The sequence below is a fragment of the Curcuma longa genome, chromosome 3 (assembly GCF_044706935.1).
Source record: "Curcuma longa cultivar G26 ecotype Majalengka, Jawa Barat chromosome 3, ITB_CL_G26_1.1, whole genome shotgun sequence".
Classification (NCBI taxonomy): domain Eukaryota; kingdom Viridiplantae; phylum Streptophyta; class Magnoliopsida; order Zingiberales; family Zingiberaceae; genus Curcuma; species Curcuma longa.
In genome coordinates, this window is record NC_133863.1 from 7,055,099 (window position 1) to 7,079,399 (window position 24,301).

At 38.2% G+C, this 24,301-nt stretch overlaps 2 protein-coding genes across 2 annotated transcripts; one reads left to right on the forward strand and one right to left on the reverse strand.

The window, feature by feature from the left end:
* Positions 1 to 10,352: 10,352 nt before the first annotated feature.
* Positions 10,353 to 16,964, reverse strand: LOC141824250 (putative serine/threonine-protein kinase At1g54610). The gene is made up of 7 exons (XM_074711500.1): positions 16,486 to 16,964; positions 15,130 to 15,414; positions 14,561 to 14,878; positions 12,589 to 12,810; positions 11,948 to 12,042; positions 11,501 to 11,603; positions 10,353 to 10,834 (listed from the first exon to the last, which is right to left on the reverse strand). The coding sequence occupies exons 1-7, from the start codon at positions 16,861 to 16,863 to the stop codon at positions 10,541 to 10,543; spliced, it is 1,695 nt and encodes a 564-aa protein (XP_074567601.1). The 5' UTR covers positions 16,864 to 16,964; the 3' UTR covers positions 10,353 to 10,540.
* Positions 16,965 to 18,220: 1,256 nt separating this feature from the next.
* Positions 18,221 to 22,751, forward strand: LOC141824267 (malate dehydrogenase, chloroplastic-like). Its single transcript, XM_074711523.1, has 2 exons — positions 18,221 to 18,299; positions 21,158 to 22,751. Exon 2 carries the CDS (start codon positions 21,170 to 21,172, stop codon positions 22,397 to 22,399), a length of 1,230 nt encoding a protein of 409 aa, XP_074567624.1. The 5' UTR covers positions 18,221 to 18,299; positions 21,158 to 21,169; the 3' UTR covers positions 22,400 to 22,751.
* The last annotated feature ends 1,550 nt before the right edge of the window (positions 22,752 to 24,301 follow it).

Consider the following 24,301-nt stretch of genomic DNA (forward strand, 5'->3'; position numbering starts at 1 on the left):
TGGTAATCGAGAAATTTCCTCTGTCATGGAAGGATTTCAAGAATTACCTCAAGCACAAGTAAAAGGAGATGGGGCTTGAAGACCTGATCCTGAGGCTACGAATAGAGGAGGATAATCGAAAGTTATCTGACTCCAGAGGAACGAAGCAGACTGTCGACGAGATGTCCAATCTGATTGAGTCGAACGCCAATAAGCCAAAAGGTAGAGAGATAAAATGTGTGAGAGAGAAAGTGAGATAGAGAGAGAAAGGTAGAGAGAGATAGGAGATATAGAGAGAGAAAGGTAGAGAGAGATAGAGAGAATAGAGAGAGAGGTAGAGAGAGAAAGTGAGATAGAGAGAGTGGAGAGAGAAAGTGAGAGAGAAGTGAAAGATAGAGAGAGAAAGGGAGTAGAGAGAGGAAGTAAGATAGAGAGAGAAAGGCAGAGAGATAGTGAGAGAAATGTAGAGAGAGAAAGTGAGATAGAGAGAGAAAGGTAGAGAGATAGTGAGAGAGATGTAGAGAGAGAAAGTGAGATAGAGAGAAAGGTAGAGAGAGAGTGTGTGAGATAGAGAAAGAAAGTAGAGAAAAGGAGAGAGAGAAAGAGATAAAGAGAGAAAATGAGAGAGAGAGATAGAGAGAGAAAGATATATATAGAGAGAGAAAGGTAGAGAGAGAAAGTGAGATAGAGAGAAAAAATGAAAGAGAGAAAGTGAGATAGGGAGAGAGAAAGTAGAGAGAGAAAGTGGGATAGAGAGAGAAAGTGAGAGAGAGAGAGAAAGTGAGTAGAGAGAGAAAGTGAAAGAGAGAGTAGATGAGAGAGAAAGAGAAAGAGAGATAGAGAGAGAGAAAGGTAGAGAGAGGAAGTGGGAGAGAGAAAGTGGGATAGAGAGAGAAAGTGTGTGAGAGAGAAAGAGCAAGTGAGAGAGAGAGAAAGAAGAGAGATAGAAAGTGAGGAGAGAGAGTGTGAGAGAGAGAGAGTGTGTGAGGTAGAGAGAGAAAGTGAGAGAGAAAGAGAGAAGTTAGTGAGAGAGAAAGTGAGATAGATAGATGAGGGAGAAATAGGTAGAGAAAGTGAGTGAGAGAAAGGTAGAGAGAGAAAGTGAGAGAGAGAAAGGTAGAGAGAGAAAGTGAGAGAGAGAGAAAGAGAGAGGAGAAAGGTATAGAGAGAAAGTGAGAGAGAAAGGTAGAGAGAGAAAGTGAGAGAGAGAAAGGTAGAGAGAGAAAATGAGAGAGAGAGAAAGGTAGAGAGAGAAAGTGAGATAGAGAGAGAAAGGTGAGAGAGAGAGAGAAAGGTAGAGAGAAAGTGAGATAGAGAGAGAAAGGTAGAGAGATAAAAGAAAGTGAGAGAGAGAAAGTGAGATAAAGAGAGAGAAAGGTATATAGATATAAGTGGGGAGAGGGAAAGGTAGAGAGAGAAAGTGAGAGATAGAGAGAGAGTAGGGAAAGAGAGAGATAGAGAGAGAAAGTGGATAGAGAGAAAATAAGAGAAAGAAAGGTAGAGAGAGAAAGTGAGATAGAGAGAAAGGTAGAGAGAAGGTAGAGAGTGAGATAGAGAAAGGTAGAGTAGAGAGAGAGAAAGTGAGATAGAGAGAGAAAGAGTAGAGAGAGAAAGTGAGAGAGAGAGAAAGTGAGATAGAGAGAGATAGAGAGAGAGAGAAAGTAGAGAGAGAGATATAGGTAGAGAGAAAAGTGTAGGGAGAGAAAGAGAGAAAAATGAGAGAGAAAGGTAGAGAGAGGGAAAGTGAGTTAGAGAGAGAAAAGTAGAGAGATAAAATCTGAGAGAGAGAAAGTGAGATAGAGATGACTGGACTGTTGATTGGGGTTTGGGGTTTAGGGTTTAGGGTTTAGGGTTTAGGGTTTAGGGTTTAGGGTTTAGGGTTTAGGGTTTAGGGTTTAGGGTTTAGGGTTTAGGGTTTAGGGTTTAGGGTTTAGGGTTTAGGGTTTAGGGTTTAGGGTTTAGGGTTTAGGGTTTAGGGTTTAGGGTTTAGGGTTTAGGGTTTAGGGTTTAGGGTTTAGGGTTTAGGGTTTAGGGTTTTAGGGTTTAGGGTTTAGGGTTTAGGGTTTAGGGTTTAGGGTTTAGGGTTTAGGGTTTAGGGTTTAGGGTTTAGGGTTTAGGGTTTAGGGTTTAGGGTTTAGGGTTTAGGGTTTAGGGTTTAGGGTTTAGGGTTTAGGGTTTAGGGTTTAGGGTTTAGGGTTTAGGGTTTAGGGTTTAGGGTTTAGGGTTTAGGGTTTAGGGTTTAGGGTTTAGGGTTTAGGGTTTAGGGTTTAGGGTTTAGGGTTTAGGGTTTAGGGTTTTAGGGTTTAGGGTTTAGGGTTTAGGGTTTAGGGTTTAGGGTTTAGGGTTTAGGGTTTAGGGTTTAGGGTTTAGGGTTTAGGGTTTAGGGTTTAGGGTTTAGGGTTTAGGGTTTAGGGTTTAGGGTTTAGGGTTTAGGGTTTAGGGTTTAGGGTTTAGGGTTTAGGGTTTAGGGTTTAGGGTTTAGGGTTTAGGGTTTAGGGTTTAGGGTTTAGGGTTTAGGGTTTAGGGTTTAGGGTTTAGGGTTTAGGGTTTAGGGTTTAGGGTTTAGGGTTTAGGGTTTAGGGTTTAGGGTTTAGGGTTTAGGGTTTAGGGTTTAGGGTTTAGGGTTTAGGGTTTAGGGTTTAGGGTTTAGGGTTTAGGGTTTAGGGTTTAGGGTTTAGGGTTTAGGGTTTAGGGTTTAGGGTTTAGGGTTTAGGGTTTAGGGTTTAGGGTTTAGGGTTTAGGGTTTAGGGTTTAGGGTTTAGGGTTTAGGGTTTAGGGTTTAGGGTTTAGGGTTTAGGGTTTAGGGTTTAGGGTTTAGGGTTTAGGGTTTAGGGTTTAGGGTTTAGGGTTTAGGGTTTAGGGTTTAGGGTTTAGGGTTTAGGGTTTAGGGTTTAGGGTTTAGGGTTTAGGGTTTAGGGTTTAGGGTTTAGGGTTTAGGGTTTAGGGTTTAGGGTTTAGGGTTTAGGGTTTAGGGTTTAGGGTTTAGGGTTTAGGGTTTAGGGTTTAGGGTTTAGGGTTTAGGGTTTAGGGTTTAGGGTTTAGGGTTTAGGGTTTAGGGTTTAGGGTTTAGGGTTTAGGGTTTAGGGTTTAGGGTTTAGGGTTTAGGGTTTAGGGTTTAGGGTTTAGGGTTTAGGGTTTAGGGTTTAGGGTTTAGGGTTTAGGGTTTAGGGTTTAGGGTTTAGGGTTTAGGGTTTAGGGTTTAGGGTTTAGGGTTTAGGGTTTAGGGTTTAGGGTTTAGGGTTTAGGGTTTAGGGTTTAGGGTTTAGGGTTTAGGGTTTAGGGTTTAGGGTTTAGGGTTTAGGGTTTAGGGTTTAGGGTTTAGGGTTTAGGGTTTAGGGTTTAGGGTTTAGGGTTTAGGGTTTAGGGTTTAGGGTTTAGGGTTTAGGGTTTAGGGTTTAGGGTTTAGGGTTTAGGGTTTAGGGTTTAGGGTTTAGGGTTTAGGGTTTAGGGTTTAGGGTTTAGGGTTTAGGGTTTAGGGTTTAGGGTTTAGGGTTTAGGGTTTAGGGTTTAGGGTTTAGGGTTTAGGGTTTAGGGTTTAGGGTTTAGGGTTTAGGGTTTAGGGTTTAGGGTTTAGGGTTTAGGGTTTAGGGTTTAGGGTTTAGGGTTTAGGGTTTAGGGTTTAGGGTTTAGGGTTTAGGGTTTAGGGTTTAGGGTTTAGGGTTTAGGGTTTAGGGTTTAGGGTTTAGGGTTTAGGGTTTAGGGTTTAGGGTTTAGGGTTTAGGGTTTAGGGTTTAGGGTTTAGGGTTTAGGGTTTAGGGTTTAGGGTTTAGGGTTTAGGGTTTAGGGTTTAGGGTTTAGGGTTTAGGGTTTAGGGTTTAGGGTTTAGGGTTTAGGGTTTAGGGTTTAGGGTTTAGGGTTTAGGGTTTAGGGTTTAGGGTTTAGGGTTTAGGGTTTAGGGTTTAGGGTTTAGGGTTTAGGGTTTAGGGTTTAGGGTTTAGGGTTTAGGGTTTAGGGTTTAGGGTTTAGGGTTTAGGGTTTAGGGTTTAGGGTTTAGGGTTTAGGGTTTAGGGTTTAGGGTTTAGGGTTTAGGGTTTAGGGTTTAGGGTTTAGGGTTTAGGGTTTAGGGTTTAGGGTTTAGGGTTTAGGGTTTAGGGTTTAGGGTTTAGGGTTTAGGGTTTAGGGTTTAGGGTTTAGGGTTTAGGGTTTAGGGTTTAGGGTTTAGGGTTTAGGGTTTAGGGTTTAGGGTTTAGGGTTTAGGGTTTAGGGTTTAGGGTTTAGGGTTTAGGGTTTAGGGTTTAGGGTTTAGGGTTTAGGGTTTAGGGTTTAGGGTTTAGGGTTTAGGGTTTAGGGTTTAGGGTTTAGGGTTTAGGGTTTAGGGTTTAGGGTTTAGGGTTTAGGGTTTAGGGTTTAGGGTTTAGGGTTTAGGGTTTAGGGTTTAGGGTTTAGGGTTTAGGGTTTAGGGTTTAGGGTTTAGGGTTTAGGGTTTAGGGTTTAGGGTTTAGGGTTTAGGGTTTAGGGTTTAGGGTTTAGGGTTTAGGGTTTAGGGTTTAGGGTTTAGGGTTTAGGGTTTAGGGTTTAGGGTTTAGGGTTTAGGGTTTAGGGTTTAGGGTTTAGGGTTTAGGGTTTAGGGTTTAGGGTTTAGGGTTTAGGGTTTAGGGTTTAGGGTTTAGGGTTTAGGGTTTAGGGTTTAGGGTTTAGGGTTTAGGGTTTAGGGTTTAGGGTTTAGGGTTTAGGGTTTAGGGTTTAGGGTTTAGGGTTTAGGGTTTAGGGTTTAGGGTTTAGGGTTTAGGGTTTAGGGTTTAGGGTTTAGGGTTTAGGGTTTAGGGTTTAGGGTTTAGGGTTTAGGGTTTAGGGTTTAGGGTTTAGGGTTTAGGGTTTAGGGTTTAGGGTTTAGGGTTTAGGGTTTAGGGTTTAGGGTTTAGGGTTTAGGGTTTAGGGTTTAGGGTTTAGGGTTTAGGGTTTAGGGTTTAGGGTTTAGGGTTTAGGGTTTAGGGTTTAGGGTTTAGGGTTTAGGGTTTAGGGTTTAGGGTTTAGGGTTTAGGGTTTAGGGTTTAGGGTTTAGGGTTTAGGGTTTAGGGTTTAGGGTTTAGGGTTTAGGGTTTAGGGTTTAGGGTTTAGGGTTTAGGGTTTAGGGTTTAGGGTTTAGGGTTTAGGGTTTAGGGTTTAGGGTTTAGGGTTTAGGGTTTAGGGTTTAGGGTTTAGGGTTTAGGGTTTAGGGTTTAGGGTTTAGGGTTTAGGGTTTAGGGTTTAGGGTTTAGGGTTTAGGGTTTAGGGTTTAGGGTTTAGGGTTTAGGGTTTAGGGTTTAGGGTTTAGGGTTTAGGGTTTAGGGTTTAGGGTTTAGGGTTTAGGGTTTAGGGTTTAGGGTTTAGGGTTTAGGGTTTAGGGTTTAGGGTTTAGGGTTTAGGGTTTAGGGTTTAGGGTTTAGGGTTTAGGGTTTAGGGTTTAGGGTTTAGGGTTTAGGGTTTAGGGTTTAGGGTTTAGGGTTTAGGGTTTAGGGTTTAGGGTTTAGGGTTTAGGGTTTAGGGTTTAGGGTTTAGGGTTTAGGGTTTAGGGTTTAGGGTTTAGGGTTTAGGGTTTAGGGTTTAGGGTTTAGGGTTTAGGGTTTAGGGTTTAGGGTTTAGGGTTTAGGGTTTAGGGTTTAGGGTTTAGGGTTTAGGGTTTAGGGTTTAGGGTTTAGGGTTTAGGGTTTAGGGTTTAGGGTTTAGGGTTTAGGGTTTAGGGTTTAGGGTTTAGGGTTTAGGGTTTAGGGTTTAGGGTTTAGGGTTTAGGGTTTAGGGTTTAGGGTTTAGGGTTTAGGGTTTAGGGTTTAGGGTTTAGGGTTTAGGGTTTAGGGTTTAGGGTTTAGGGTTTAGGGTTTAGGGTTTAGGGTTTAGGGTTTAGGGTTTAGGGTTTAGGGTTTAGGGTTTAGGGTTTAGGGTTTAGGGTTTAGGGTTTAGGGTTTAGGGTTTAGGGTTTAGGGTTTAGGGTTTAGGGTTTAGGGTTTAGGGTTTAGGGTTTAGGGTTTAGGGTTTAGGGTTTAGGGTTTAGGGTTTAGGGTTTAGGGTTTAGGGTTTAGGGTTTAGGGTTTAGGGTTTAGGGTTTAGGGTTTAGGGTTTAGGGTTTAGGGTTTAGGGTTTAGGGTTTAGGGTTTAGGGTTTAGGGTTTAGGGTTTAGGGTTTAGGGTTTAGGGTTTAGGGTTTAGGGTTTAGGGTTTAGGGTTTAGGGTTTAGGGTTTAGGGTTTAGGGTTTAGGGTTTAGGGTTTAGGGTTTAGGGTTTAGGGTTTAGGGTTTAGGGTTTAGGGTTTAGGGTTTAGGGTTTAGGGTTTAGGGTTTAGGGTTTAGGGTTTAGGGTTTAGGGTTTAGGGTTTAGGGTTTAGGGTTTAGGGTTTAGGGTTTAGGGTTTAGGGTTTAGGGTTTAGGGTTTAGGGTTTAGGGTTTAGGGTTTAGGGTTTAGGGTTTAGGGTTTAGGGTTTAGGGTTTAGGGTTTAGGGTTTAGGGTTTAGGGTTTAGGGTTTAGGGTTTAGGGTTTAGGGTTTAGGGTTTAGGGTTTAGGGTTTAGGGTTTAGGGTTTAGGGTTTAGGGTTTAGGGTTTAGGGTTTAGGGTTTAGGGTTTAGGGTTTAGGGTTTAGGGTTTAGGGTTTAGGGTTTAGGGTTTAGGGTTTAGGGTTTAGGGTTTAGGGTTTAGGGTTTAGGGTTTAGGGTTTAGGGTTTAGGGTTTAGGGTTTAGGGTTTAGGGTTTAGGGTTTAGGGTTTAGGGTTTAGGGTTTAGGGTTTAGGGTTTAGGGTTTAGGGTTTAGGGTTTAGGGTTTAGGGTTTAGGGTTTAGGGTTTAGGGTTTAGGGTTTAGGGTTTAGGGTTTAGGGTTTAGGGTTTAGGGTTTAGGGTTTAGGGTTTAGGGTTTAGGGGGTTTAGGGTTTAGGGTTTAGGGTTTAGGGTTTAGGGTTTAGGGTTTAGGGTTTAGGGTTTAGGGTTTAGGGTTTAGGGTTTAGGGTTTAGGGTTTAGGGTTTAGGGTTTAGGGTTTAGGGTTTAGGGTTTAGGGTTTAGGGTTTAGGGTTTAGGGTTTAGGGTTTAGGGTTTAGGGTTTAGGGTTTAGGGTTTAGGGTTTAGGGTTTAGGGTTTAGGGTTTAGGGTTTAGGGTTTAGGGTTTAGGGTTTAGGGTTTAGGGTTTAGGGTTTAGGGTTTAGGGTTTAGGGTTTAGGGTTTAGGGTTTAGGGTTTAGGGTTTAGGGTTTAGGGTTTAGGGTTTAGGGTTTAGGGTTTAGGGTTTAGGGTTTAGGGTTTAGGGTTTAGGGTTTAGGGTTTAGGGTTTAGGGTTTAGGGTTTAGGGTTTAGGGTTTAGGGTTTAGGGTTTAGGGTTTAGGGTTTAGGGTTTAGGGTTTAGGGTTTAGGGTTTAGGGTTTAGGGTTTAGGGTTTAGGGTTTAGGGTTTAGGGTTTAGGGTTTAGGGTTTAGGGTTTAGGGTTTAGGGTTTAGGGTTTAGGGTTTAGGGTTTAGGGTTTAGGGTTTAGGGTTTAGGGTTTAGGGTTTAGGGTTTAGGGTTTAGGGTTTAGGGTTTAGGGTTTAGGGTTTAGGGTTTAGGGTTTAGGGTTTAGGGTTTAGGGTTTAGGGTTTAGGGTTTAGGGTTTAGGGTTTAGGGTTTAGGGTTTAGGGTTTAGGGTTTAGGGTTTAGGGTTTAGGGTTTAGGGTTTAGGGTTTAGGGTTTAGGGTTTAGGGTTTAGGGTTTAGGGTTTAGGGTTTAGGGTTTAGGGTTTAGGGTTTAGGGTTTAGGGTTTAGGGTTTAGGGTTTAGGGTTTAGGGTTTAGGGTTTAGGGTTTAGGGTTTAGGGTTTAGGGTTTAGGGTTTAGGGTTTAGGGTTTAGGGTTTAGGGTTTAGGGTTTAGGGTTTAGGGTTTAGGGTTTAGGGTTTAGGGTTTAGGGTTTAGGGTTTAGGGTTTAGGGTTTAGGGTTTAGGGTTTAGGGTTTAGGGTTTAGGGTTTAGGGTTTAGGGTTTAGGGTTTAGGGTTTAGGGTTTAGGGTTTAGGGTTTAGGGTTTAGGGTTTAGGGTTTAGGGTTTAGGGTTTAGGGTTTAGGGTTTAGGGTTTAGGGTTTAGGGTTTAGGGTTTAGGGTTTAGGGTTTAGGGTTTAGGGTTTAGGGTTTAGGGTTTAGGGTTTAGGGTTTAGGGTTTAGGGTTTAGGGTTTAGGGTTTAGGGTTTAGGGTTTAGGGTTTAGGGTTTAGGGTTTAGGGTTTAGGGTTTAGGGTTTAGGGTTTAGGGTTTAGGGTTTAGGGTTTAGGGTTTAGGGTTTAGGGTTTAGGGTTTAGGGTTTAGGGTTTAGGGTTTAGGGTTTAGGGTTTAGGGTTTAGGGTTTAGGGTTTAGGGTTTAGGGTTTAGGGTTTAGGGTTTAGGGTTTAGGGTTTAGGGTTTAGGGTTTAGGGTTTAGGGTTTAGGGTTTAGGGTTTAGGGTTTAGGGTTTAGGGTTTAGGGTTTAGGGTTTAGGGTTTAGGGTTTAGGGTTTAGGGTTTAGGGTTTAGGGTTTAGGGTTTAGGGTTTAGGGTTTAGGGTTTAGGGTTTAGGGTTTAGGGTTTAGGGTTTAGGGTTTAGGGTTTAGGGTTTAGGGTTTAGGGTTTAGGGTTTAGGGTTTAGGGTTTAGGGTTTAGGGTTTAGGGTTTAGGGTTTAGGGTTTAGGGTTTAGGGTTTAGGGTTTAGGGTTTAGGGTTTAGGGTTTAGGGTTTAGGGTTTAGGGTTTAGGGTTTAGGGTTTAGGGTTTAGGGTTTAGGGTTTAGGGTTTAGGGTTTAGGGTTTAGGGTTTAGGGTTTAGGGTTTAGGGTTTAGGGTTTAGGGTTTAGGGTTTAGGGTTTAGGGTTTAGGGTTTAGGGTTTAGGGTTTAGGGTTTAGGGTTTAGGGTTTAGGGTTTAGGGTTTAGGGTTTAGGGTTTAGGGTTTAGGGTTTAGGGTTTAGGGTTTAGGGTTTAGGGTTTAGGGTTTAGGGTTTAGGGTTTAGGGTTTAGGGTTTAGGGTTTAGGGTTTAGGGTTTAGGGTTTAGGGTTTAGGGTTTAGGGTTTAGGGTTTAGGGTTTAGGGTTTAGGGTTTAGGGTTTAGGGTTTAGGGTTTAGGGTTTAGGGTTTAGGGTTTAGGGTTTAGGGTTTAGGGTTTAGGGTTTAGGGTTTAGGGTTTAGGGTTTAGGGTTTAGGGTTTAGGGTTTAGGGTTTAGGGTTTAGGGTTTAGGGTTTAGGGTTTAGGGTTTAGGGTTTAGGGTTTAGGGTTTAGGGTTTAGGGTTTAGGGTTTAGGGTTTAGGGTTTAGGGTTTAGGGTTTAGGGTTTAGGGTTTAGGGTTTAGGGTTTAGGGTTTAGGGTTTAGGGTTTAGGGTTTAGGGTTTAGGGTTTAGGGTTTAGGGTTTAGGGTTTAGGGTTTAGGGTTTAGGGTTTAGGGTTTAGGGTTTAGGGTTTAGGGTTTAGGGTTTAGGGTTTAGGGTTTAGGGTTTAGGGTTTAGGGTTTAGGGTTTAGGGTTTAGGGTTTAGGGTTTAGGGTTTAGGGTTTAGGGTTTAGGGTTTAGGGTTTAGGGTTTAGGGTTTAGGGTTTAGGGTTTAGGGTTTAGGGTTTAGGGTTTAGGGTTTAGGGTTTAGGGTTTAGGGTTTAGGGTTTAGGGTTTAGGGTTTAGGGTTTAGGGTTTAGGGTTTAGGGTTTAGGGTTTAGGGTTTAGGGTTTAGGGTTTAGGGTTTAGGGTTTAGGGTTTAGGGTTTAGGGTTTAGGGTTTAGGGTTTAGGGTTTAGGGTTTAGGGTTTAGGGTTTAGGGTTTAGGGTTTAGGGTTTAGGGTTTAGGGTTTAGGGTTTAGGGTTTAGGGTTTAGGGTTTAGGGTTTAGGGTTTAGGGTTTAGGGTTTAGGGTTTAGGGTTTAGGGTTTAGGGTTTAGGGTTTAGGGTTTAGGGTTTAGGGTTTAGGGTTTAGGGTTTAGGGTTTAGGGTTTAGGGTTTAGGGTTTAGGGTTTAGGGTTTAGGGTTTAGGGTTTAGGGTTTAGGGTTTAGGGTTTAGGGTTTAGGGTTTAGGGTTTAGGGTTTAGGGTTTAGGGTTTAGGGTTTAGGGTTTAGGGTTTAGGGTTTAGGGTTTAGGGTTTAGGGTTTAGGGTTTAGGGTTTAGGGTTTAGGGTTTAGGGTTTAGGGTTTAGGGTTTAGGGTTTAGGGTTTAGGGTTTAGGGTTTAGGGTTTAGGGTTTAGGGTTTAGGGTTTAGGGTTTAGGGTTTAGGGTTTAGGGTTTAGGGTTTAGGGTTTAGGGTTTAGGGTTTAGGGTTTAGGGTTTAGGGTTTAGGGTTTAGGGTTTAGGGTTTAGGGTTTAGGGTTTAGGGTTTAGGGTTTAGGGTTTAGGGTTTAGGGTTTAGGGTTTAGGGTTTAGGGTTTAGGGTTTAGGGTTTAGGGTTTAGGGTTTAGGGTTTAGCATATATATATAATTTGATATAACTAACAAGTGGCATTTACTTGCTGGGATAAAAAAACACATATTCTAATACATCTTATTAAGCCATGTAATTTCTTCGGGGCACTACAGATGCCAAGTAATCAAACAAATAACACGGCAGATATTAATAACAATAATAGTAATCCATTAATGACATAATATTGCATCGACATCGACATCGACAAAATACGATGAAGTAAACAGATACGATATTAGTTAGTCTGGAGAAACTTTCGACGTATGCCTTCCATAATGCCTGCTCATTTCCGATGTCGAAGCGGATCTGTTAATCAATCTACACTGGTGGATGCCTGTTTTCACGTACTCATCAGCAACTTCATATGCTAGATCACCACCGGTTGTTCTATGCGATTCTTCTTCGATTGGGTCAGTGATTTGCGAGAGTGCGACGAGGGCTGGAGTCGACTTCTGGGGCTTTGTACTGGAGGAAGTGCTTCCAGTGCTGCTACTCGGCTCTTGGCTATTGTTGATTAGATCTACTGGCTTCTCCTATAGCATACAAAGACAGAACGACAACCCAGAATCTTAATTACCCTGAAAATTGCTTTAATTGTTGCTTAGATCTACTGGCTTCTCCTATAGTATACAAAGACAGGGCGACAATCCAGAAACTTAATTACCCTGAAAAATGCTTTAAGAAACGAGATGCCGCAGTAAATTGTAGTCTCATAGCAGTCAATTGTCTCCAAAGATTCAATCTTCAATATAAATGCATGACAGAGGCCCCATTCTCCCTTTCATCCTGGGCATGACAGATTTGTGATAACTGACTATTTAGTCATAGTATGGCAGACACCATCCAATTGATTTGGAATACGATCGACTACTACTACTGCCACAACTACCACATTGCACTACCTTAATTTACTGGAGTGGTAATTCTTGTTCTACCTTAAAGCTAGACACAACCATACTAGTTTCATAAGAAACTACCAAAAGCACACCACCCAAACAAAGGATATCATCTCAGCCATAGCATAAAAAGCCAAGATTAACATAAATACTCTCTATGGTTATGGACCAACCAAGCATTTGGGAATAGGTATCTTATATACTATACTGGAAGAATCACAATACACCATAGACTCAAAAGAAAAAGTAAGGAAACAGCAGAAGGTACTAGATGCAATACACTTAGCCAAACAGATTCAGTACCTCGTTGGAGGATCCAGAATATCTTTTCATTTTTGTAGTATCCAATTTCCTTTCAATGTCTTTATGTTTTCGAGACTGTTGAACCGCCTTTGATGCTTTATTCCTGTAAATATTTGTATTTAGAACAATGGCCAGGGAGTATTCTCAAAAAGATCCCATCCTACTAAATATAATATATATATATATATATATATATATATATATATATATTTGACTCATGGCATGTTGTCATTGAAATATTAACAAAATTAGTAATAAAAGTTAATAAGCTACACTAAAGCAAATTAAATATATATTGATAAAGGGAATAATGATTGGGGAATATACCTTATAATGATGGGGAATATACTGAACTACCAAAGAGAAAAGGGAAAATATTGATTGTAATTGTAGGGTGAGCACCCCAAGGACCTTATAATGATGGGGAATATACTGAACTGAACTCACTTTCGTCTTTCACGTGACTGAACTGATTCATCTGATTCTTTACAAATTAGAGGGAGGCCAGAAAAGTCACATGCCAAAGGACTTGTAGTGAAAAACTGCAATTAAAGGGTAAGTGATAGTAGATATTAGACAACAGTTAGTGAAAATGCAAAACAACTATCCTCCGGATGAGAAAGTCATGCGAATCAAGTATATTTCTCACTTCTATTCAATAAAACTAGGAGGCACTAGTGATCTAACCTCTGGTTTCCAAAGAGATGGAGATTTATCCAACAGTTTCATAATTCACAAACTAGTAATCTAACCTATGATATTCTAGACTTTAAGATTATCAGCAGCAAGGGTTGCTTTAAAATAGGCCTATCTGTTTGACAGAGTATGCTGTTTAGATGAATTACCTAAAACTTGTACTCTGATGATGAGTGATGAAAAGGAAACAGTATAGGAAATCAACTAATAACTAGCTAAAATACAATTATATAAGGAATGACATTTTGGATATAGAAGCTTATTATTTCCTTCTTTAATAAAAAAGATGAAATGGTGATGCTCTTAGAAAAATACTACTTGGCTGTAGCTAAACTCTCAAAATCACAGCTATTCAGTGAACATACATTTCATGATATCAGAAGTTATCTTACAATGCTTTGCAAAGCAGAGACTGCAGTGCCACGATTTGAAGGCTCTAGTGCGAGCAGCACAATCAATAAATTCAAGGCAGACGAAGGAAGATCTTTAAATGTTTCAAATATACTCGATTTGTACAGCGGAGGAGGTTGGAAGTTATTAGTCAACTTCAGTTTTTTCCAGAAATCATCGGATGGCGATCCACAAAGCATAAATATTTTCTGGAGCTGTTCAATCTGAATGAGAGAGAAGAATATTGACTAAATTCATGAGACACCAATATAGGGGGAAAACTTGTGTTGTTCAGACATCTATCAGTTGTCATTAAGATATGAACCATTAAATTCTGTCATATGATCAAAATCTAATATCTTAGTGATATGGCATGAATATCTTGGAGCTTGTAAATTGCAGACTTATTAGACTAGGGCAAAAGAAACTGTAATAATCTATATATTCTTAAATGAGATAACTTCACAAAAGCCACAAGCCAAACGGTGATTGATTGTTGAAGGTATAACAAAGCATCAACCAAACTCAATTGAACCCCCATTCAACCCCAATCTAAATTTGAAGAGTAGTGTAAGCCTAGTTCTACTACCTAGAAGAGCTAATTCCATGTGGTCAATTAGAACAAGTGATCTAGACTTAGCCAATTAATGAAATCATCTTTGACTTAAGTTTATCAAAACAACGCCCATAACAAAGGGAAAGACTAGTATGATGGGAGTCTTTACAGTGTATTATATTTGAAGGCCTTTTAAGAACCTTTGGATATAAGCAAATTTAAGGGGAATTAATCTAGTTGATCAATGACTAGAATTAATGATTCTCATATTTGTTTCGATCCTTAAAGTTGTTGTATGAAAGCACCCTTTACACTAGTTTTACCCATAACAAAGTAGGAGGAAGGGGATACTATTTTCATTGCATTAGGTTTGTGCCAAGTCCCCCTTGATGGGATGTGGCCTTCAACTTTCATAGTAACATCACCCAGTGGTACCATGTTACCATCACCAGGTATAAATGTTATCTAACGGTGCTCACTACATGTTCTCAAAGAACGAAGGAAAACATTGTTTGAAGGTATGCTTGCCTCTAATGCTGCCAATGATCATTACACAACCAACACCATCACGTAACTTGCTATAGGTCACACTTAGATTCATGACTTTGATCTCGTGCCAACCAAGGAAAGAAGGATGAAAGGTCTCCTTCATTAATAATGTTGATAATCTGTCCCCACAATTATTGTCAGTTCTACCGGTTATAAGGAATGGAGGGCAAAATAAGGGTGCAAACACCCTTTTCAGGTTGTGTTAAAGACAAAGTGTGCCCTATTTACAAGAAAGAGAATTAAAAGGAAGTAGAGGATAAGAGGGAAAAAAAAGGAAATGATGATTTATGAAATAAGGGAAATAATTGAAGATTTAAAAAATAATAATAATAAATTTTCATATCATAAAACATGGGGCAAAAACCAAGTATCACAAGAACACTAATTCTTTGGAAAGAAATATAATAACAAGCGTTGAACTAAACAATGGTAATAGATCAGGATTTTAGGATGGCAATGCTAATGATGACAAAAGGAACTTGGTTGAGAAACTTCTACTAATATGATTGAGAATTTAGTACGAAATTATTGTTATGACTTTTCAAAACAGAAGAAAAAAAGGCTACAAATTTCTTGTTATTTGTCTAATAAATTCAGAAATATTCAGTATTCTTATTTCTATGATGTCAAAAATAGGAAGGTACTCCAAACCTGCAATGACTAAAAGATAGTAAGGTTGTCTTCCGACTTTGCTTAAAAAAAAAAAAATCTGAACAACACAAGAACAATCTTGTCAACAAGCAGTTGCAGAAGCAAATTTTAAGAAACACTTAATTCTATGCTTTAAGTCACAAGATTCATCTTGCATGTTATCATATTTTCATCATAGACTGAAGGAGAAGACAAGAATAGAGGATTAGGAATTGGACCTCATTTCTTCCAGCTATAATTGGTTTTCCAACAAACATCTCAGCAAGAAGGCATCCAGCACTCCAAAGATCAATGCCGACTCCATAGTCAGTGGTACCCAGTAGTAATTCAGGTGCTCTATACCACAGTGTCACAACCCTACTTGTAAGTGCAACTTTTCTGTTAGGGTTGTAAAAGTTTGCTAGGCCAAAGTCAGCAATTTTCAGAATCCCATTCCTGTCTATCAGTAAATTGGAACCCTTAATATCTCTATGTAAGATTCCTCTCTCATGGCAGTGCTGTAGACCAGAGAGAAGTTGCTTCATATAACACTTTATCTGTGAACAAGGAAAACCCAATGATACTAACAAAAGCTTATTTGGCAATTAGAAGAATACAATAGATGAGAAGGCTAAACAGCAATGAAGGCAAAAATTTCATTTTGACTACATAACTATAACATTGGTGGTGAAAAGTGTTTCAGGGAGAAGCCAAAAGGTACCCAAATATCATAATGGTGATCAAAATGAAAATGTCCACATAGATATCACAATCAAAATGAAGGGAAAAAAGCCAAGAAAAGAAGCACCTGTGGTTCGGTGAGTCTTCTATCTGAGCGTGAAATAATCCTTGACAAGTCACACTGCATGAAATCAAAGACAAGGTATAGGCTATAATGCATTCTCGAAGTAGCAAGGCCTTCTAGTTTGATAACATTGGGATGGTCGAGCTTTTGCAGCATCATAATTTCTCTGGCCATGAATTTCACACTCTCTGATTCAGATGTGTCAAAGCGAACCTTCTTCAGAGCAACAATCTTTCCAGAGTCACGATCTCGGGCCTTATACACATTGCTATAAGTCCCTTGGCCTATCTAAAATACCAGAACAATGTTGTAACTGAGTACTTATCCAGTTGTCAAACCAATGATAAGGTCATGCAATAACACCATGAAGAAATAAGAATTCACTGAGACTACCAATTAAAATTTCTCATGTTACTAACTTGTTCTGTTTTTTCAACTCAAAAATATATTTCTGTTTCTTTCAGAATGCTTTGTTTCTTAAGGTGATTAATCAAAAACTCCTACAAAAAAAGCTAGTAATGAGATTTTAAGTCAAGTAAAAAAAACGAAAGTTTTTATCCCTTGATAGTAATAGTCATGATTGACTGATTTTTTTAGTAATAAATACCGTCAAATTCTGGATAATGATGTTTGAGAAAATCATCAATGTGAAAAGCACTTGACATAGTCATCTCTAACAAAAATCTATGCCCTCTCAATTGTGGTAAATAATCTATTCCTTATTATGTTAGCTTTCCTCCTCGTGTTAAGGCATGCTGAAGAGATAAGGATAGAGATTCTGTACCTGAGGCCTACAATCTTTAGAACAGGACTACAATCTTTAGGCATTGCAATTAGGAAAACTTAAGTACAGAAACAAACAAACGAGCCTCCATCTTATATTCAGCATATTTTATCAGTTTTATGCTAAAAGTAGAGATAGGTAGGAACAATATAATCATCCATACAGTTTTTTCTTACAAAACAAGATAAATGAAAGCACTCGAATTCTCTATTTTCGCTTGCTGTTTGATATGTACGAACCTGAATTTTGTCGTATTTCAAATGAATCGCAATGCTACAGGAGGGTTGGGGCTTCTTTTGTTTACTGCCCCTAACTAAAATCCAAATTTATTATTTTAAGATTGCAGAAGTATACATCTTGTTTTGCACGCATTATCACCAAACGATTTTAGTATTTGCATGAGAGTTTATTTCTACTTAACCGAGAAGCATCATAGACAAAGCGGTATTAAGTTCCCCTCTATTATGCACTGCCCAGTGACCTTTTACAATCAAAGAGAGCAAGAGAACAAAAAAATGTTTTTGGTCAGCAAAAGGGGAAAAAAAGAACTCTGAGGAAGTGTAAGTGTAAACCACCTTGTCGAGCTTCTCGTAACAGTCAGCGCTCTTCGGGACAAAACCAACTAGAACCTCCGGCGGAACATTGGCGACGAGCCACTTAGGCCATCCGCCTACCAATTCATCCTCTCCCCCGTCGACGGAGGATGGCCTCACGGGTTGCGACTGAGGAAGAGAGGCTTTGTGGGACTGCACTCCGACACCCTCGCTTCCTTCTTCATCCCCCGTCGAAGCTTTTCCTCCTCCGTCCGCAGCAACACGGTCGGGGAGGGTTTGGTGTTTCGTGACGGTGTGGCGGCCGGGGAGGTACCCGTGGTCGCGCTTCAAGGCGTCGAGGCCGGCCTGCGAGTGCGAGGGCGAGGCGTTGGAGGGACCCTTGGCCTGGATGCACCCCATGGGAGGTGGAGGTGGAGGTGGAGGTGGGTTTGGGGAGGAGGAGGAGGAGAAGGGGGAGGAACGGAACGGGCGGAGACATAGAGGAAGGAAGGAGACGAAGGCAGTGGGTGGTGAAGTTAATGAGATCAGCCGGCCGGCGCCTCGAGGAGTCCGACTATAAAGGACGAAAATGTAGCATTAGCATTACATTGTCTGATCTCATCAATGGCTCTTGTTGGACTGCGGCTGGTCGCTATCGGGAGTCGTGAACGCCGTACAATTTACGCGCACCAAATGGAACCGAATTAACAAACGAGGAAGAATATTTCAAAGAAACAGCAGCCGTCCGCATAGGGACCACGACCTCGAGTTCGTAGCCGCCGAGTCAAATCAAATATGAACAACAACTCGAAGAAGCAAATAGAAGGCGATAATTATGTGACGCGTCTATGTTTATTTACCATTTGAAAACACATTTTCATTATAAAAATTAAGATTAATATATTAATATTTTTTCAAATCTAATCATCTTTTTTAATTTTCTAAATTAAGTATAATATAATATCTATTGTTTTCTATTATAATATGATTAATATTTTAATTTATTTTACTATTTTTATTATTAAGTAGGATTGTATTTATTAAACCGTACAGTTTTCCATTGTTTTTATTGTTACTTTTTAAATCACATATGAATGTATTAAGTAGGATTTAATATTATTTGTTATTTAATTAGCTACTAATATTATTAAATTAATATAATAGTTCAATATAAAAATTTAACAATAAGCAAAAATGATGATTATTATATCATAATAAATTATTAATAATCAAATGAATAAATTTTTGATATTTTTATCTATAAATAATTCAATTTTATTAAACCTATTTTTGGGTTTTAAATCTTAAAAAAATATAAAAATATTTTGTTTTTGCATTTTTATTTCCTAGATCTGAAAAATGAAAAAGAAAAACAAACCAGCAGACCCTTAAAATAGTAAGTAAATTTTCTTTCTTAATTTCAAATACTTCTAATTATTTTTTACATCTAATTTTGTGTCTGTTTGATTTTCAATATACTTAAACAAGAAATATCTTTCAATTTTTTTCATTAAAGTCAGTACTATTTTTTTGCCCTTTGTCTGATTTTCATGTATTTAAACAATAATTTTCCCTCAAATTTTCTATTAAAATTAATTAATAAATAATTCTATATAACTTTATTTAGAATTGAGTGTTCTTTAATTTAAGTCATTTTCGTCTTTCTTTTTGATTTTAAAATTGTAATAATAATAATACTAGTAGTAGTTGGATCTTCTTTTATTTTCAAGGTTTAGTTTACAAAAGTAGCACTATAAATTGCCACGAGAGGAGGGGCCGCACTCGTCTGCCTCGCAATCTCCGTCGCCGCCGTATCGAATCGAGAGGGGAGAAGAGTTCGTGGTTCCGGAGGAGAGGTGGAATACTCTTCTGCTCTCTTGCTCTCTCTTTCTTTTTTGTTGCCATGTTTGCGTGTGGATCTAGCTCGTTTCATTTGCAGCTTCTTTAGATCTTAGATGTTTCAACTTGGTTTGCAAAATAACCATGAATGTTTTTTTGGTCAACCGCATATCCGCGGAGGGGGCGTGGTCTACCCATTAAATTCGTGGGATCTGAGATCTGGAACGGTGTTACTCCCGAAGATTTTGGTTACTTTGCTATCCTTTTCTTTGATATCAAGGAGGGCGGAGACCATTTGCGATCGAACGTACTGGGCTATTTTGTTTTCGTTTTGTTTACGACCGAATATAAGAAGGTTGCTCCTTTGAATGTTTTACTTTGATTTCTGAGTTGGTACCGACTGGGATACGGATATCTAGGATACTTCTTTTTCTTCTATCGATATTTTGGTTTAAAGCTTCCTGGAGATTAGAATTTTATAGTAAGACAAGAAAAAATATTTTTTTTAAAAAAATAAGAACGAAGATAACTTGTGATTCGTGATTTTTTTCTATGAGATACGTATCAAGCGGTGGTTATACTGATTCCATCACTTTTCTTAGATGGTCAGGTGTGTGGTCGGTCCCTCTTAGATATTTCGTTGGCTTTATTTTCTTTTGGTTGATTTAGCTCCTGAATCTAGGCTCGTGAGTCCAGATTTTCTCAAACAAAAACATATTTCTCCGATTATGACATAATTTTCCTTCGATTGGATCGTCTATAGCCTGTCAAAGAGGTTGGGCCTGATATTGTGCGCCCTTTTTTGTTTAGATTTGCGTCCTTTATTAGGTAAACATTTTCCACCTGCCAAAGAGGATCGGCTATAATTTTCCTCTGATGGACTACGTTTGGACATTTTCATTTTTCAGGAAGAAAAAAAAAGAAGTATTTTTCGTATGGCCATATTGTTTTTGGTTGTAAAGGATTAGTAGGCCATTTTTTTGAACTGCTAAGTAGAAAGTATTTATTTGTAATTGGAAGTTAAAAAAACAAAAACAGACGTCTAGTTACTTCTAAATGCTGTAGCTGTGTAAGATATTGATTGATATAATTATATGAAGAAGTGTTTGCGAAGGTTCTTGGTTCAACAGCGATTTGCTTCCATTTCATCAATTATTTCCTTTTAATTCTGTAAAGTGCAGCACGTGACATTTTTTGTTTTTCATATCTATTTTCCAAGTTAACTTAGCTACTCTATACTTTAAACTGTGTGGTTTCATCATCATTACTCTGATTACCAATAAGATTTGAAGGTATTATGTTTTTGTGTTTTTTATGTGTAAAGTATGAAGAATGGACCGGGGCTTGCTTTACATATCTGGAGCCTTTATTTACCAACAAACCTGTAACGTTTACTAATAAACTTGTAACTAGATGTCTAAACTGAAAGATGCCATTTGTCCTATTTTTTCGCGGATCTTTTTTAGACACTTGTAAATTCTATCCTTTAGGTCTTTATTATCATATTTGTATGGCGGGGTGGTTTTAGAAGAATAGTAGTTATCTCCTATATATTATAGACGCCTTTGTAGACATTTGCTTGTAAAGCCTGTATCCTTGTAGCCTGATTCTCACATACAATATCCTTGTGTTGCTGGCGTGGGCTTAGACTGCTGAGCTCAGCACCAGAGTTGTTCTGGACACTGTTGCTTGGTTGGGCTGGTGGTTTGGACCATTACGATCTGTGGTTCAGAAAATGGCAAGTGAAAATGCAGACTAAATTATGTAATTTGAAACGGGTTGGGCAATCCGCAGAGAAGTTGCAAAAACCTAGTGAATTTGATGGCAAGCTAGATTTGAACAGTGTTCATGTGCCAGAGTTTCTCTTAGGAATGGTTTCGTGGATGTTGTGGCTTGTGCAACACAAAACTTAAAAGAAGCAGAGAATAATCTCAGGTAGGAAATAAGGCAGAGGCTCCCATTTCCATATATATAAATAATATGTGTGTGTATGTATGTATTTATATGTAGTTTTAACCACTTAAATTCTGTAACTTTGGTTTCTAAATTGTTAAATTACTAAAGAAGTGACATGGACCCTGAATCAAACTCAGTTAAAGGCCTATGACTTGATTGCCATTGCTAAAAGTTGCACGGAGTGTATTGATACTTATATGATATATTGTTGTTACATGTAAGTCAACGTTTACTAAATTACTACTACTTGAGAAAAATAATGATACAAACCCAGCTATTTTGAATCGGAAAATCATTTTTCATTGAGTTTTTAACTTTATGCCAAAATAATACATGGGAAGTTATTTGGTAATTTCTGACCTTTTTTTACTGAAATATATAGTCTATCTTCATAAGGCATGGTTTTGTTCTATTCGTCATATAAGATTGAGATGTTAGATGTTAACCTGCACCACACAAGTTTCTGATTATTGTTATCATAAATTATAGTACAGAAGGAAAGGATACAAGGTGCCCATTTACGTCCGTTGGATAGTCCTAAGTTCCTAAGATTTTTTTTTTTAAATTTGTTGAGCCTTTTGTGCCTTACTTTTTGCTTCTTGTTATGAGCACTAAACCATGTTTTCTTTAGCACATTGTTCCATTTGGAAGGTGCTGCATGAATATTTTATATTTTAGAAATCAGGAATCCTTGTTACACCAGTGTGATCATATTTCTCTTATCTTTCTATTCTATACTCCTTGGTTTCAATATAAATGTTTCTTTCATGTACTTTAGTTTGGTCCTTGTAATGTTTGATATCTTGTCTTCTTATTGTGATTTTCAAATGAGCTACAACAACTTAATTCAGCTAATCTCATACTGAAATGTGGATTTTAACTGACTCTTGATTAATGCCACTTATTATCATCATAATAGATTGTTTATAAGATGGCATCCACTGCAATTACAACATTGTCTGGTGGATTAGTTAGTGTTCAGGCTACCTTGCAATCAAGATGTAAAACTCTTGGCTTGAATTTGAGTTGCTCAAAGTCTGTCAGTGCTTTCAGAGGTCTGAAGGTTGCATCAAATGTTCAAATTGATTCATCCTTTTTGGGCAAGGCTGGCAATTCATCTCTCTGGGCATCTGTTGTTTCCAAACCTGAAGAAAAGCAGGTTTTCTCAAGTCAACTTAAGCCGCAAGCATCTTTTAAGGTGGCTGTCCTCGGGGCTGCTGGTGGGATTGGTCAACCCCTAGGACTTTTGATTAAGATGTCTCCTTTGGTCTCGGCACTGCATCTCTATGATATTGCAAATGTTAAAGGAGTTGCTGCTGATCTCAGCCATTGCAATACTCCCTCTCAAGTTTTGGATTTCACTGGACCTTCAGAATTGGCTAATTGTCTGAAAGGTGCAGATGTGGTGGTGATCCCTGCTGGAGTTCCAAGGAAGCCAGGCATGACTCGTGATGACTTATTCAATATCAATGCTGGGATTGTGAAGACGCTGATTGAAGCTGTTGCAGACAATTGCCCTGACGCTTTCATCCACATTATTAGCAACCCAGTGAACTCTACAGTTCCAATAGCTGCTGAGCTGCTCAAGCAAAAGGGTGTCTACAATCCCAAGAAGCTTTTTGGTGTCACTACCCTTGATGTTGTTAGAGCCAACACTTTTATTGCTCAAAAGAAGGAACTAAAGCTTATCGATGTGGATGTGCCAGTTGTTGGAGGCCATGCTGGCATTACCATCTTACCGTTGCTATCAAAGACAAGGCCAACGGTGACATTCAGCGATGAAGAAATCAAGGAGCTGACTGTCAGAATACAGAATGCTGGGACAGAGGTTGTTGAGGCAAAAGCTGGCGCTGGATCTGCAACCTTATCAATGGCTTATGCCGCTGCACGATTTGTAGAATCTTCCCTTCGAGCGCTTGACGGTGATGGGGATGTCTATGAGTGCAGTTTTGTTCAGTCTGAGCTAACGGAGCTGCCTTTCTTTGCTTCAAGAGTTAAGCTCGGTCAGAAAGGTATAGAAGCCTTTGTATCAACTGATCTCGAGGGTCTGAGCGAGTACGAGTCCAAGGCACTGGAAGCACTGAAACCTGAGTTGAAAGCTAGCATTGAGAAAGGCATGGCATTTGTTCACAAGACAGCAGCCACTGCGGCTTCTGCTTGAATCAGTTTGCCATATGGAAACCGAATAAAAGGGATGCTCAAGTTCCAGCTCCGAACAATGTAGAAACAGAACATTTTGTGAAGTGTTTTTTGACTGATGAAAGAGGCTATTAATGTGTTTTTTTGGTGAGTTTTATCGGCAGAGAGAGTCGAACAACAATCCATTGCTTGAGTTATTACAATTGCAAAGGCATTCTCTAGCATCCACAGAGTTATTACAATTGCAGAGGCATTTACGTTATCTCGTTCAGCTATTAAAGGATCATCTTTTGTTTTGAGAGCTTATTTTAGTTTTCAATTGTATGAATAAATTTGGTGTTTGATCTGTTTAAAGTTTGTTTATATTTGTTCAATACTTATAATATAAGATCAATTAAATAAATAGATGTGAATAACTTATTAAATTAAATAAATAGATTTAAAAATATATGTATTTAATTCATTAATTTTCATAAATAATATTCATTAATAATATTTATGAACTATGTTTATGAATAAAATTTTTATTAATATGTTAAATAAAAAAAATTTAAAATAAATAAATAAATTTATATTATCAAATTTAATATTTAATCAAATAAATTTAAAATATAAAAATTTTAAATAATTGAAATAACATCAAAACTAATCAAGTTCAAACTTGTAAAAAAAAAAAAAAAAATCAAGCTAAACTTGAACAACTATTTCAAAAGTTTAATTTATTTTAAGCTCAGTTTGATTTTGATTTGATTAACTTATCAAATAAACTTAAACACTTTAAAATTTAAAATTTGACTCGATTTAATTTACGGCCCTAAATATAAAGTGTTGGAGTAGCTGAAAATGATAAATAATAATAAACCACTATGTTCTGTTATTTAAAAAACAGGAAAATTATAAACATTGTTTATTTGTTTTGGCGTGCTTAATATCTAGGTTTTTTAATATTTAAAAGTTTAGTATTATTGTCATAGGTTTTAATGCTAAATAAAATCTTAAATTCTTTTAGAGTTGAATTATAGTTTATATTTTAACTATTTAAATATAATAACGTTTCATTTTGTCGTTACTGATCGTGTTTATCTTATTACGAAAAGGGCTTGTTGTATTCTTTTTAAAACACAACGATTTGACCAGGAAAGCAATTTGAGAAAGATTATCAAATAGTTAATTATTTCAATGCGTTTTGGATTTACTACAAACGGATGTTTGAAATGCAAATGTAATCGGTAAAATATAATCTTAAAGAATCAATAATTGGTTAGTAATGGAATAAATAAATTAGTTATGAAAAAAATTGAGATGCCTAATGTATATAAAACATCATTTAAATTTTCAAGGCAATTTTGTTCTAACTGAAAATTTATTTTAAATAAAAATAGATCGTAGTCAAAAATTAAAAGAAAAATAATTCCAAACGATCTGTACGGGTGTAAATGACTCATTCTTAAATTTGATGTTATTCTACAATTGATCTTAGTTTTCTCAGTCTCTTATAGATGATTTGAAACATCAATATGCCTACAGTAAACTGTAGACTAATCATGCCTGAATTATTCAATGGCTAAAAATTTTAAAAGATGTCAAAATTTAAAAATCAAACACATGAATATTAAAATATATTAATAATAGTAATTTAATAATATTTGAAATGTTCTTAGATTAGTTTAGCGACAGCAGAAACAAAATTATGTTAAAAATTTGACATAGTTATGGCACAAAATAAAATTAAAAATTTGATAGTGGGTAGCTCCTCCACCACGTCGACCAAAGTTCCATGCACACGACGGAAGAAACCCTAGCCGATCCATCCCCCGTCTCCTTCTAGGTACGCCCTATCTCTATCTCTTCTTCCTGTTTCTTTTCCTCGAGGATATTCTGGATTCTGGTGGGCAAGCGCTTCAATTTGTATTCTGGATTCGAT